A 13,806-nucleotide genomic window follows, 5' to 3' on the forward strand; every position below is an offset into this window, starting at 1 on the left:
CAGTCTGAGAAACATTGGAAAAAATACCTAATTCTTTTTAAAAGGAATAATAACAAAAGGCCCTGTATTTACACTGGTGCTTTCTGAACTCCTTTTGGTGTCCCTCTATTCTATGCTGTCCAAACTATACCTGTTTTGAGAGGTGAAGAGTTCACTTATATGTATGAAACTCTTGTTTCTTTGCTTCCATAAAGTTGGTTTTGTTAGCAGAGATGGTAAGATATTGTGCATAAAGCTGCAGGAAAGCTTCCTCAAGTGGCATCCTGCTGTTCCCAGCTCTGCTTGTCTCCTGAGATGCTCCTGGTAAACTGTTTCAGTCTTTGGATTGCTCCATCAGTGCTAGATGAGATTGACTTATCTTCAGCTGTTTAAATTTTAAAATGTGGTGAAAAGTACTTGATTTCTTTGGAAATACAATTTCTTCTTGAGTTGGAAAACCTTGAACTTTTCCCTTGACAGCTTTATTTGTGAATGGTTTTTCAGTTTCTATTTTTAGGAGTAACAAACAAATGAATGTTTTGGCTATTGTGGTAACCTCTTGTTACACCATAACTACCTTTATCCCTCACTCATATTGCACATCTTGTGACTGTTGGCATAGAAGAGGGATTTTGTAAGAAAAAATTTTAGTACCATCATCAGTCTTGAAGCTGTGTCCGGTCTTCTTCCTTCAGTACTTTGTAGCAGGTAAATTCAGAGCTGGTGATACAGCTGTAATATCTCCCCATCCTCTCTTCAGTATTTACCTAATGCAGCCTAATTATGCAATAAATCCTTTTTGGCCTTTTAGTCAATGTTCAAATAACAGTGAAAGTGTGAATAATTCACTAGAGAAATTTACAATTTAGAAACCTTTCATGGTTTTGGATGGTGTTTCAGTTGGGATTTTTTTGCTGTCTGTTTGAAAGGACCATGGTTTAGGACTGGATGAGAGAAAGGCCTTTTTCCTCTGTTCTGGGATCTCTGCTGCTACTTTCACTTGCAGCCTTTGGGCTCCTTGTGTTGGCCTTGTTTCTTAATTGCTGAACTGGGCCCAATGTCAGGTTAGGTCATTCAGTCTCTGTTGGTCCACTTCTCTCTGTACTCTGGCTCTGCTGCTCCTGGCAGATATTTAACCCTACTCACTGCTGGAACTGTTTATTTAAACAAGTTTCCTTTGCTGTTGTGTCCTGCTGTGTGGCAAGTTCCTTCCAGCTCGAGCAACACCACAGAGGATTTGTTGCTTGACAATTCCTGAGATCTTTGCAGAGGCAAAGACTGCATAGGAGACATCAAAATGGAATGGCTCTTGTTTATTCATGTGGCACAACAGCTTTAATGGCTCTTCTCCTTGCTTTCCTGGTCCAGGCATCACATACGTAGGGAGTCCCGTCTCCATGGTCTGGGCCTTTCTGTCATGCTTCCCTCTTCCTACTGTTGCTCTCTCTGCCTGTTTCTCACTTCCCTGTAGAGTGCTTCTATAATTGGAGAGTTGCTCCTGGATCCCTGAGTTTGAACTACAGCTGCCAAACATCCCTTGTATTTTGAATTTCTGTCAGTTTAACAGTAGAAACAGGATGCAAGTACTTGACTGTAAATTGGCAGTAAGTAGAGACAAGATGATGTTTTTGGCACTGGGTTGGGGGTGGAGGGGGGAAAGACACTTCCTTTCAGTTAGGTGAAGTGACCAGGAAAGTTATCAGGAAAAAAACTTGGACAAGGAACATGGTTTTTGGTTTAGTTTTTTTTTTTTTAAGTTCTGGTGGGGTTTTTTTTCTCCTGATTCATTTCCCTGTGCAGAAGGCAGAGCTTCTTTAACCTGACCTTTTCCATTGCTTCCTTAAATATTGCAGGACTAGTTGATCTGAACCAAACTACCTTAAAGACATCACCCTGGTACTCTGTAGACTGACCTTTCTTAATTTCTGGTGACTGCCTTCCAGGCTTTGTAGATGCTTTTTAAGGATAAATTGCAAACTTTCTATGAACCTGGTGTGGTACATTCTCCTTAGTATCCAAGGCAGATCGCTAATGGATTTGTGCTCTCTTCTGTTGTAGGAGATGGATCCTCACTGTATTCATGGAGTCCTGCTTCTGGTTGAAAAAGATCTGACTTTTCGGATGGAGAAGCCACCAGCAGGACAGGTAATGGAACCATTTATCTGGGGTTTGCTTGGCCACTCCTGATATCCTTTATTTAACTCTCATGACAGCAAATTCCCTGTCATTGATGTATGTTCGTTCTCACATGAAATTTCCATAGGTGTCCTCTGTGTTTGTGGCTGTTGTCTCTAGGGGTGTGTATTTATTGGGTTGCAGTGTTTCTGTGAGCTGAACAGATGCCTGTCCTGCTCTGTTTATTACCACACCCATCAGTGACATTTGCACCACAATTACATCAGTCTGCTGGGGACTCAGAGCACAGGGGGTTTGTTGGGAACATGGATAACTGTTTGGAGGGCCCTGCACAATTAGCTAGAGATGCTTTTCTTGTTCTCCCATTAACAAGGGGGGAAATGCATGGTCAGGAAGAGATCACATTAAGCTGAATCCTGAATTCCACCTCTGAAGGTGCCTGTTGCTTTCCTGGATTTTGCATCTCCTCTGTTTCCTCTCATACCTGCTGCTGCCAGTGGCTGAGAGACTTCTGCAAAAGAAGGGGAAGATGAGATGGGCATTTGTGTGATGTTCCCTTTGTAGCTGAAATGTCTGGAAAGACCAAGAGGAGGGAAAGTTACCACAACATCACTGAACTCCCCCACTAGAAGTAAAGCAAGCTGTCTTGCTATTCTATAGCTGTATAAGAAATGTAGGCTCCCAGCCATGCTATGGTGAGCAGACTTCATCTTAGTCCTCTTCCTGTGCTTCAAGACTGTTGCAAGCTACAAGAATGGACTGAAATTCTGTGCCTGCTGAAACTCTGTAGTCTTCAGAGTAGGCCAGGAGCTCTCTTTTGGCTCCTGTGGATGATGATGTTGTGACAGGCGTCAGGTTTGCTGTGCATGTGGTGTGGTGTCCCCAAAGGCTAAAGAATAACAAATACTATTAGTCCATTTCCTTATTGCCCCCATGTGGAAGAATTTGGAGTCAGAATGGGGGCTGCAGGCATATGCATGCAGGGAGAGCTACAGAAGACATTAAACACATTGAACAAACACAAAGAGTGTAGGAGGGAACAGAGGAAAGGCTAATAAACACATGGGCATGCAGGAGGAATTGGAAGCATCATCACAATTTTGTAAGGAGATAGAAACTTCACACTGTGTGTGTGTGTGGGGGAGTTAAATGTCTGCACCTGAGTTTGTGTCTGGGCTGGCTGCCATGTACCTGCAGGAGCACTTGTTGCTCTGGTGAGTATAGAAATGCTCTGAGGTCCTACAGACTTGCAGAAGGCAAGTTACCTGTGCCAAGCTCCAAGAAACTCTTGGAGCAAATAGCTGCTGTGATGAGTGGAGGGTTGAGGGCAGGGCAGAGGCTGCTCTGTTAGACTCTTTTATAGGAAGTGAGATGGGGAAGCTGGGGGCTGGATTTAACCTCCCAGATTCTCTAAACAGATGCAAATCACAGCACAACTGTGGGAACATATGAGGGAGTTGCTCTGCTTACACCTGGAGGTGCTGGCTCTGGAGAAGGCTGGCTGCTGCCAGACTTCCATCACAGATGTTCTGCCTGGTGAAACAGCGTGTACCTGCAGGAGCACTTGTGGCCTGCCTTCCTTCAGGGTTTGCCCACTGAGCTGTTCAACAAGCTGCTCTAAGATTGAATTTTTGTTGATTTTTTTTTTCTCTTCCTATTGTAATAATATTGCAGCTACACACTGCATGCTGTGCTTCTGTGCAAGATAGAGAAAGAAATAATAGATTCTGCCTTTTGTTAACCTTCCCCTCTTCCTCCAGTACTCACACCCTAATACAAGTGAGATTTTTTCTTTTCCTTTCTATTCCTGTGCAGTTTGAACTTCTCACCTCCATGAAATCTCTCCATAAGCACATAGAGAGCTCACAGCTGCCTCTAGAGCTGGATGGGACCTTCCCGTACTGCCACCTGGAGTGGCTGAGCTTCCGCAGGGTGAGTAGAATGTCTTGTGTGCTTTGGTCTGAGAGAAATAGTGGCATGGTAACAGATGGGAACAACAGGAACCTGTCAACAGCTGAACCTACAAGCATTAAAAGACAATTTTCCTATAAAGCTGTGAATGCAAATGAATCTCTGGTATCAAAAAAATGCTAATACTGTCTTCATAAGATGGGTATGCAGTGTGGTCTCTTGGCATGACTGCAGGAACTAAAGTTTTAGTTTTTTACTCATTTGCTGAACTGTATTAATTCTTTCTATGCTTTCTTGTCTTCAAAATATGGTCAAATCTGAAATGGAATCCTGTCTTGTGATGCACAAATGGCTCTTGAGTTAGACAGGAGGACAGACATCTGAAACTAATCTCAGCAGAAGGTGTTAGTATCATGTTGCCATTGGACTAATGATGAAGAACTTGACCATAATAACAAGTTAAATCTTTTTGGTTTTGGAGCAAATTCCCCAGATCAAGCTGTTATCTCCTTGGTAAAATCTGCAGTCCTTGGTAATATCTGCAGTCCTTGCATGAGTGAGACTTGGAAGTTCCAGATAATAAGTTCAGAATTCTTCTTCTAGGCATATCTTTTACTTGCAAGCAGCAGGGTATGTGCAGACTGCCAGAAGCCTGCAGGGGTGGCATCCATGGTACCAATACCCAGCTCTGTGTGCACTTGTGCTGTGGAGGGAGCCTGAGTGCTGTCAACCATGTGTTTGTTGAATCTTTAAAAGCTCTATTGAGTTATTTGGCACACCAAGACTAGACAGGATTAAATCTCTGTAAATCTGCACACAAGCTTGCTGTCTTCATGTTGAGGTTGCTGACCCTGGTGGTTGACAGAATTGTCACCTCAGCTTCCAAAGGATCCAGTGGTCTTTTGGCTCTGACCTTGCTACCCAGAGTGCCATGCTGTGTGGCACAGTGCAACACTTGAAGCAGATTAAGATGTCACTGGTAACACCGCTGTGGTGCTGGTAGCAGGCTTCAGAAGATAGGCTTGACATGTGCCAAATGTTAACTTTTTTTTTCCATTTTACATCTAAAAATACTTGTATGAACCTGTGCTGGTGCAGTAGAGGTACAGAAGCCTAATCTTGGTGCCCAGGATTGACTTGGAGAAGTTGAGGTTTACTTGGCAGTGATGAAGCAGAGAAACTTTGCAAGAAGTTATGGACTAGTTTAATGGACAGAGCTGAGAATACCTTGAGATCTGAGGTGCTCTGTATGTGCAGAAAGGTAATTCTTGAAGGAAGGACCATAATACCAGGCTGCTTCTTGTCTTAGCATGTAAAAATAATGATTCCCATACTAACTCCCTTTGGTTAGGAGTTAGTATGGGAATCATTCTGTATGGAATGCCTGTTTATACTGTGTGTGATAATGACCCTTGTGCTCAGCTCCTTTAGCTCTGCAGCGATGTGGCAAACAGTGTTTATTTCCTGTCTCAGTGATCTCACCTGCATCCTGCCTGCTAATCTGTCACTGCTGGCAGTGTTCCAGCACTCCAGGGGAGGAGGGAGTTCAACTCAGTAAAGATTCAAACAGCTGCTTTTTTGTCTTGTTTTAAACACAGTTATTTTGGAATAACTGTTTCTCCCTTCTCTTGATTTTAGTGGCTAAAGGGTGGCATCTGGCAGTATTCAGGCTTTATATCATTAACTGTTCTGAAAAACAGTGGCTCACAAACCCTTATGAAATGTTTGGACTTTTATTGTTTGTTTTTCTCCCTGCTTCCCCCCAAGCCTGAAGAGCGGAAGGATTTCAAATTTGTCCATAGGTTAAGGTGCTTAATTTTGGAAGCTTTCCAGTTTCCTAATCTTTAATTTACACTACTTTTAATACAAGAAGAAATTATTTAAAGTAGAAAAATTCCAAGTACTTGTTTTATGTTTTGTTTCTCTGGCATTCATGAAGTGTGATTCATCTTCATGGAAAGTTACAAGAAATGCTAATAGAAGAATGTGAGACATAAGTGGACTGGTTTTTTGTGTTTTTTTTTTTTTTTTTTTTTTTTTTTTTTTTTTTTTTTTTTTGTTTTGTTTTGTTTTTTTTTTCTGTAAAGCATGACCCATCCAAGCCATGAGTCTGCAGGTTTCTAAGGTCTGCATAGAGGCCTTGGTCTAGTGTTATGCAGCTGAAGCTTCTTATGGGCTTCCCTTTTCTGATACAGTCTCACTGAATGATATAATTGAACTCTTGGATTAATGTGTTTGATCCTCTCTTGATTTTTGTACTCTGGAGCTTCTGCAAGCTCAGAAGAACTTTTCTGTCAGCTGTGAGACAATAATCTCTGCCTTGGTCTTTTCTTCTTGTAGAAGCTGGAATACTTGCTACAACAATGCCAGGGTGTTTGTGCCTTCCTTCAGGGAGCTATTAATAAAGTGGAATCCACAAAATTACCAGGAAAGGCTGAGGTAAGCACATACTCACAATTTTAGCCTGGTGGGGAAGGTATCAGGAGCATAAGGAGCACTGTTTATCACTTTAGACTTATCAGGCTGGAGAGAAACAGCTATGGGAACCAACCTCCCCTTTTCCTAGAGTGGGCCCAGGTGAGATGTGGTTTCAGTGTGTTTTGGTTTAGGTTCTGGTTTTTGCCTGTTCCTTCATTGCCTGTAGGTTGCCATAACTGCTCACCTCACTCTTGTGATCCTTCCAGGATGCAGTTGTGCTGCTGAGGAATTCAAGGCAGTTGATGAAGAATGTTCTTGAAGATGCAAATTTGGTCAAGGTGCAGCAGGAGGGTGGAGCGCTCCTGGCCAGACTGGGGAAGGAGGCATCCTGTGTCACCCTTACCCAAGACTACAGGTGAGCCCCCAGAGTGGAAGGAGATGGGGATGAGCAAAAAGCAGGTGCTGGGAGTCTCTCTGAGGTGCTCCATTGTTTGTGCAGGCTGGAGAACAGCTTTGTGTAGCAAGGAATTTTGTTAAAAACAGCAGAGTTGGAAAATGTAATGAATTTTACTCTTATCTTGATTGCTTCTTCCCCAGTCCAAAAACTAGTCCAGGTGAAATCACTTAGATGGTTCAATTTCCTTTTTCAAGCCAAATCAGACTTATCTTCTTTAGTGGAGAGAGAAGTGGATATTTTGGGTACCTGTAAAACACAAGCCTTAATTGATGATAGCAGTGATGAATGTTTAGGTGCAGGCCATTATCGCTGTGTGATTTCCTAAGGCACTCCTTGTGCAAGGGGATTTCCAGGGGCCTTAGCTGGGAGGAATGCTTGCTGGCTGAGGCAGGCTCTGATCTCCTGGCACATTGGTACAGTTTGCACAAACAAATACTCACTGCCCATTTGTGGGGTCGGTATGAGAAGCAGGGACTGAGAGAGCCCAGCTGTTTGACATCCCCAGGGCATTGCACAACTTGTGTTTGTGCTGCTAAAACACCTGAAGCCTATCAGCATGAGAAGGCCTCTGTGTTATGTGCTGTGCAAACAGCAAGGTAGAAAGGCAGCCTTTGCAGCCAGGAGCTTGCAGCCCAGTGTGAGATAAGCACTGGCATGTGGGTGCAGGTGAGGGCATGGGGGGTGGCAGGGCGGTGTGGAATAGCTCCGTGCACCCACAGCCTTGCTCTGGTTCAATTCCGTGTTGCCATCACAAGCTGGGAGGTTTGAAGGGAGGGAATCAAAAGAAGATAACAAAGTAGTTATGGAGTATCTCAACCAGACACTGTGAAAAAAACATTTCTCTTTTAAAATTCAGCAAGTGGATGGCAGTGCAAGTTGCTGCCTGTCACTAGAAGAAGAGGATCGACATTTTGGTGCAGAGAGTTAAGCATGAGGGCAGGCTGTGTAACTGTTTCTGTTCCCTGCTTGCTGTGGCTCCTGTCAGGAGGTCTGGCAGACTATGTAGACACAGTTCTCTTGCTGAACTGGTGAAGTAATCTTGATGCAATTTTGGATTGAATTACTACAGTATAATCTTTTCATTCTCACATGACATGAGAAGCACAATAATGTGGGGTTTTGTGCTTTGTTTGTTTAGGGTTTTTTTGTTATTATTTATTTCATTTTAAGTAACACAGCAGCTTTAGTGTCCTAGGAGAATGGGAAAATGTGCATGAGTTTTATATTTTGTTTTGGTTTTAAGCTAAGCCTATGTTTTTGTACAGGGAAATTATCAACTTTGAAACCTGATCTGACAGAGCCCCTAAGGATAATTTACTGCTTTGATTACTTTAGCAAGGGCAGGGGTGGGGGCTACACACAGAATTCTTTGATTGTATGGTGTTTGAGTGCATGCTGAAGCTGTGTAGCATGTTTTCTGCTTAATCCAGGTTATATTCATTGTCTGCCAGTGTGAAAGGAGACTGTATGCCATGGCTCAAATATATGTGACTCTTTCCAGCTTGAGGATCGTAACAGAATATAGCAGGAGAACGTTACTCTTTTCTAGGCTGTGGAGTAGTTGCAGAAACTAAAATCCATGCAATATTTTAATTTTCATTTCACTTGGGGCAGAGGACTAAAGAAGTCCACTCTTCTTTGTTTCAAGATCCCTTCAGTTGGGGAAAAGAGCTCTATCACTTGGCTAGAGAACTCAATAAAGCACTGTTGGTTTTCGGCCCTCCACGGTCCTCCTCCTTTCCTATCTGATGTGCATATATTAAAGGTTCTAAGCTCTGTTAATACTGAAAAGATTATGATTTTCAAAGGCTTCTTTAATAGATATGATCAAAGAAGGGTAGAGACAGAATATTGCAGTTGGCTGACTAAGCTAGCATGGAGTGGCTGTTGATGTATGTAGGTCCAATATTGATTTCCAACTGGTGATGTGTGAAAATGGAACAGAACTGCCTTTGTGTGTGCACTCAGCAGGGCTTGTGGTACTGCTGCTCTGAACTTTGAATTGTAAAGTCTTGATCAATGCTTAGCAGCCTAATTCCACAGCCATTCTTCCAATACTTAAAATAAATTATTTACAAAAGCAAGTCAAATGGCTTTACTCTTCTAAGTCACCTTTGACTCTTTTGTCTATCACGTGTCCCATTGTTGTTTTTTATTGTCTCGTGTGGTACAAAAGTCTGATAAAATAGTCATGACTGTCAGGAATTCTTAGTCATAAATTGAGGCCAGTTGTGAACAGGTGACTGTTACATATAAATAGAGAAGACACTTTAAAGAGCAGTTTTCTGGACATTTGGCTCCACTTAATTAAAATATGCCAACTACAAGTGGAGAACTAAAGTTAAAATTCTGATTTTTTAAAATTTGTTAATTTTAAGAATAGCGATTACAAGCCCATCTGCATTTTCACCTTGGGATTAACCAAGCAAGGATTGACTTGGGGTTTTTTTCAGGCAATATATTTTTCTAGCTGTCACAGATGTCTTTCTTGCTATTTTGTGGTTTCATGTGGAAAAAGAGCACCAGAAGCTGGTAAGAATCGAGATGGATGAGCCCGTCTGAAAATGCCTGACCACAGGTTGGAGATAATAAGTTAAAACAGGCAAGGAAGCAGGCATGTAAGTGCAGTCAGATGTTATCTGCTAAATAGCATTCAAGAGCACACAGTAAACAAGAATTGCTTTAGTCTCTCTTTTGTAATGAAACTCTTCTTATGGTATTGGTTGTGGAACCTTTTCTGCTTGCTCTGCCCTCCTGGAGAGCACAGATGCCCTTTTGGAGTGTTTTGTGGCACAGAGCAGTGGGATCTCATTGCTGCTCAGGTCTGACCTGGGGTTTATGAGGCTTTGCTAAGGCAGTGCCACAGGTTCTTTCCTGCAAAAGTTTAACTCATTCCATCAGAGAGGTGGGCATGCAGGAGGGATGTGTTGTGCTCCATCCATTTGTTTCTCTAACAGATGATTTAGGAGCTTCTGGGAGTCTTTCCTGGATGGTCTCATCCTGAGATGCTGTAGCACCACTGCAGTGGCTTTGACCAGTAACTGCTCCCATTGTGAGCTGACCAGGAGTCTTCATACTCCTTCTCCACCCTGTACCACTGCAAAAGGTAGCCTTGCCCATCCAGCTGCTTGTCCACAAAAGGAAAGACAGTCTTCTCCACGCAGGCTGTCTGGAACTCTGCCTTTTCCCAGCTTAGGAAGGAGGAGCTCAGTTACCAGAATACACATCCTGCAGGCGGGGAGTTGGATTAGGGGCTGTGGTGTACCCAGCTGATCCCTCTGAGATCTCCCACCTCCAGCAAGACCAGGCTGAATTTGTCCTGGAGTTGGTGTGGGTGTGGCACTCATGAGCCAATGTGTCTTTGTGGCCCCTCTTTAAGTGCTGTAATGGTAGGGCTGGCCACCCAGAGGTGCCAGGGGGCTGCTGGAGGTGGCATTGCCACTTGCTCATTGTTGGTAGACTTAAAGCCAGCACATTTGCCTTCACACCATCCACTGCACTGAAGGCTCAGTGCTTCTTCAGGTCTGTTAGCTGAACCCTTTGAGGTTTTGCTGTCCCAGTCTTTCTGGGGATTGAAATGCAGAGGTGTTAGCCTAGCTGAAGTTCCTCTTGGTAAGTGTGGCCACATGACACAGAGACCTCCATCACTTCAATGCTGTTAATACTTTCTGCACTTTCAAAGAGGATTTTTTAATAACCAGAGTTGTTTTAATAAGGTACATAGAGTTGGTTAGCCGGTGTACTTTGGCTTCTGGCTATCTAGTGTGGTGATCATCTAACCTGTACCTTGCAGGCAACTCACTGAACCAGCTGTGAAAAGTGGACTAATGTATTGCTGCTTCTGTAGTGGATGTCAAAAACTTACAGTTTATGATGGCAGTGTCAGAGAAGGTGTCAGAAGCCAGGCAGCCACAGTGGGAGCTCTTGCTGAAGTGAGGCTGTGATGTGGGACTGGGCAGCAAGGCCAGGATCCTTTTAACCTGGTCTTTAGCCAGTGTTTTTCACTGTTGTTCTCATTATTGCTACTCTTCCAGCATAGCCAAGAGCTGTAAATGTGTACCTAGACAAGTGCCCAGTGAATGCCTTTCATTCTGCAGATGTGTTGTGAGTCACAAGTAGAGTAAAGAAGGTATAACCATTTTATATGAATATATAGATGGGTTTTAACCAGAATGCACCTGCCCGGCTCTACCACGGTGTTCTCACCGTGGCATGGGAGTGGGATTGTGTCATGCTCTGCATGGTGATGGGCAGGATAGTCCCAAGGCTAGAGGTGAGAGCTGAAAGGAGAAAAACCTCAGATGGTGAAGGAATGATCATGTTGAGTGTTTGGCTCTGTGCTCCAGGGAACCAGAATAAGCTTAATCTCTTCCCCCAAGCTCCTCATCTGAAAAGAATCTGTGCTTACAAGCTGTGAATAAGCAGCTTATAAATAGATGGAGGAGTGAATTCTCCTTTGTTTGCAGAAGGCAGTATAGTTAGTCTCTGTATTTTGAGGGTGGAGTGGCTAGAGCCAAGAGCTGGTTTTGTGAGCTGGCTATTTTTAGTGTGGCTTGGTGATCTAGTTGGAAGCCCTGGGTGGGGACCTGAGCTGAGCAGAGGGAATGGACAGTACAGAGCAGACTTCATGAGCTGTCAGGTTCCTGGTGCTGGACCTGACTCAATCACAGTGACAGAGAGGGTGATCTTACAGCTAAAAGCCTCCATAGTTCATGTTCTGGTTTCCACACACACCACCGAGACTCTGGGTCTGCTTGACATTGTGGCTAGTTAACGATGAAGTGGGGTGGAGCTGTGTGGTGCTGCAGACCTCCTGTTTATGGATCTTCAGCAAGGCTCTTGATAGTAGCAACTCCTGGGATGTTACAAGGCCTGCCTGTGCCATTCTGCAAAGTGGTGTGTGAGCTCCCTGTGGTGGAAGTAAACCTGGATAATGTACAGGCTCTCTGCCCCTGCTGAGGGACTGCACAGCACTGTCTGAAGCTTGGGTCAGAGTCAGACTAAGCTGATCATCCAAAATGTGGAACAAGTTGGGAGCAAGGGTAGTGGGGAGATAGGTGTCTGGTGTGTAAGTCCCAGTTTGGGCAGACTGAGGTGACCGAACTTCTTGGTTTGTAGAGTACAGCATGTGCACTGTCAAACTGCTTGCTGCTGCCATAGGCTGGTGGTCATAGCCAGGCAACTGACACTGGGAAATCCTTCCTGGGGGCATTATTGTCTTCTGTCATCCCTCTGTGCTTTAGAGATGTGTGTCTGCTGTGGCTCTGTGTGTTTGTACATGCTTCAGAAGATGCTAATGCTTGTGTCCCTGTCGCTGATGGCAGTTGAGCTGGTGCCTGCTCATCTTCATTCCTCTCTGGGAGCTTTGGGAGCCTCTCACACTACCATTTGCTACAGTGCACCCTCCTAATACCTGATCTGCAAGAGGCACCTTTCATTGCAGGGTCCTTTCCATGTTCCTCCTGTGTACCTAATCCTAAAACCTCAGGACAAGATGTATACTCAGTATACCTTTGAAGCAGATGAAAAAGTGTGCTTAAATTCTGACCTCAAAGGTGCCACAAGAGGCCTCTGCGCTGTTGCTGGTGACAAGCAAAAGGTGCTGACGAGCACTAAGCCTTTGGTAGAGCATGGGCGGCAGTGCTCTTCCCGGGCCTTATTTGTTTGTGTCAGGTGGAGGGAGGAGCACAGGGCGACTTTTCTACCCAAACACACGCTGTGCTACTTGGTATTCATTTTGGTTACAGTCTAACCTGTTCCCTCTGTTGGCGTGGTGGTTTTAGCCTGGTAAAAAGCACTTACGCTCACATTAAACAAATCTCACTGCTCCGCACATAAAGGAGAGTGCAGCTGGGGCTGTTGTCATTCTGAGTGCATGAAGTGCTGTGAGACGTCAATTGTGGCATTTGCAGAGAGCTAAAAGATTGCAGAGTTCTGTCTAGGTAAGTTTTCATTGTCCTCTTGGGCTTTTTATAGATGATTCCCCTCAGCTCCCTTTCTGTTTTTCGTTTTCTGCTTGTGTCCTAAATCTTCTTGGATTCAGTGAGAATTTACCCAGAAGACTCCAGTTTTGCTTGTTTTTGTTTGCAATGCTTGTCATGCCAACAGGGCATTAGGTAATTAATGACACACTGAGTTTTATCCGATTAAAAATATTATGGAAAAAAATTGCAAAAAGTTTCCAGTATAGGATGTTAGCTGAACTGCCTGACATTCCTGTCTTAGCCCAGGCTATCCCACAAGCACCATTTTTATATAACTGTGTTGGGATAGATACTTCTGTTGCTGGGCTGGTTAATAGCACAGTTTCTGCTATTATATGGATCACAGTTCTGGAAGTGGGCAAAAGGATGTATCAATGAAATAGGGATATGGCTTTAAATGACAGTGTATATGTATTTGAGCAGGACATCTTGAAAGCCTGGTGGTCTCAGCTTCAGGAACACAGCTCTTTTGACCAGGATATAAAGTATAAACATAAGCAGGTTAATGTACATTAGACAAGGTTTGGAGATAGAAATTGTTTACAGCTGGTAGAAAACCACATCTTGAGGCTCAGTATTCCCAGAACAGTGTTTCCAAATCCTATCCAAGGCTCCACTGCACTGGGAACTTTCCCCAGGAGCAGGCTACTTGTTGGTTTGGGATTTATTATAATGGGGTTTTTTTTCCAGTCAGTTTTATGGATCTTACTGGGATTTTAAATCAACCAGAGTCTGAACACAGTTTTATTGTAACTGAATGCAAGCCCGGCAGAAGAAAGAAACAAAGGTCACATCTTGGTACTGTGCTTGGACACTTGTTTGACTGTGTGCATTGATCCCTTGGCTTTTAAAGGGATTTCTGAGTGTATTTCTGCTAAAAACACATTTAAATGAGCTGAGCTCCAGAAGAGAATTCTCTTG

At 43.7% G+C, this 13,806-nt stretch overlaps 1 protein-coding gene across 4 annotated transcripts in view; it reads left to right on the plus strand.

Moving 5' to 3' along the window:
• Positions 1-13,806, plus strand: part of PLEKHG4 (pleckstrin homology and RhoGEF domain containing G4) — a 92,784-nt gene that overhangs the window by 43,026 nt on the left and 35,952 nt on the right. For all 4 annotated transcript variants that reach the window (XM_030227555.2, XM_030227556.2, XM_030227557.1 and 1 more), the window contains exons 7-10: positions 2,038-2,124; positions 3,931-4,047; positions 6,367-6,465; positions 6,711-6,859. In XM_030227555.2, coding sequence (XP_030083415.1) covers positions 2,038-2,124; positions 3,931-4,047; positions 6,367-6,465; positions 6,711-6,859 — 452 coding nt within the window. The remainder of the gene's footprint in view (positions 1-2,037; positions 2,125-3,930; positions 4,048-6,366; positions 6,466-6,710; positions 6,860-13,806) is intronic.

The sequence above is a fragment of the Serinus canaria genome, chromosome 11 (assembly GCF_022539315.1).
Source record: "Serinus canaria isolate serCan28SL12 chromosome 11, serCan2020, whole genome shotgun sequence".
NCBI lineage: Eukaryota > Metazoa > Chordata > Aves > Passeriformes > Fringillidae > Serinus > Serinus canaria.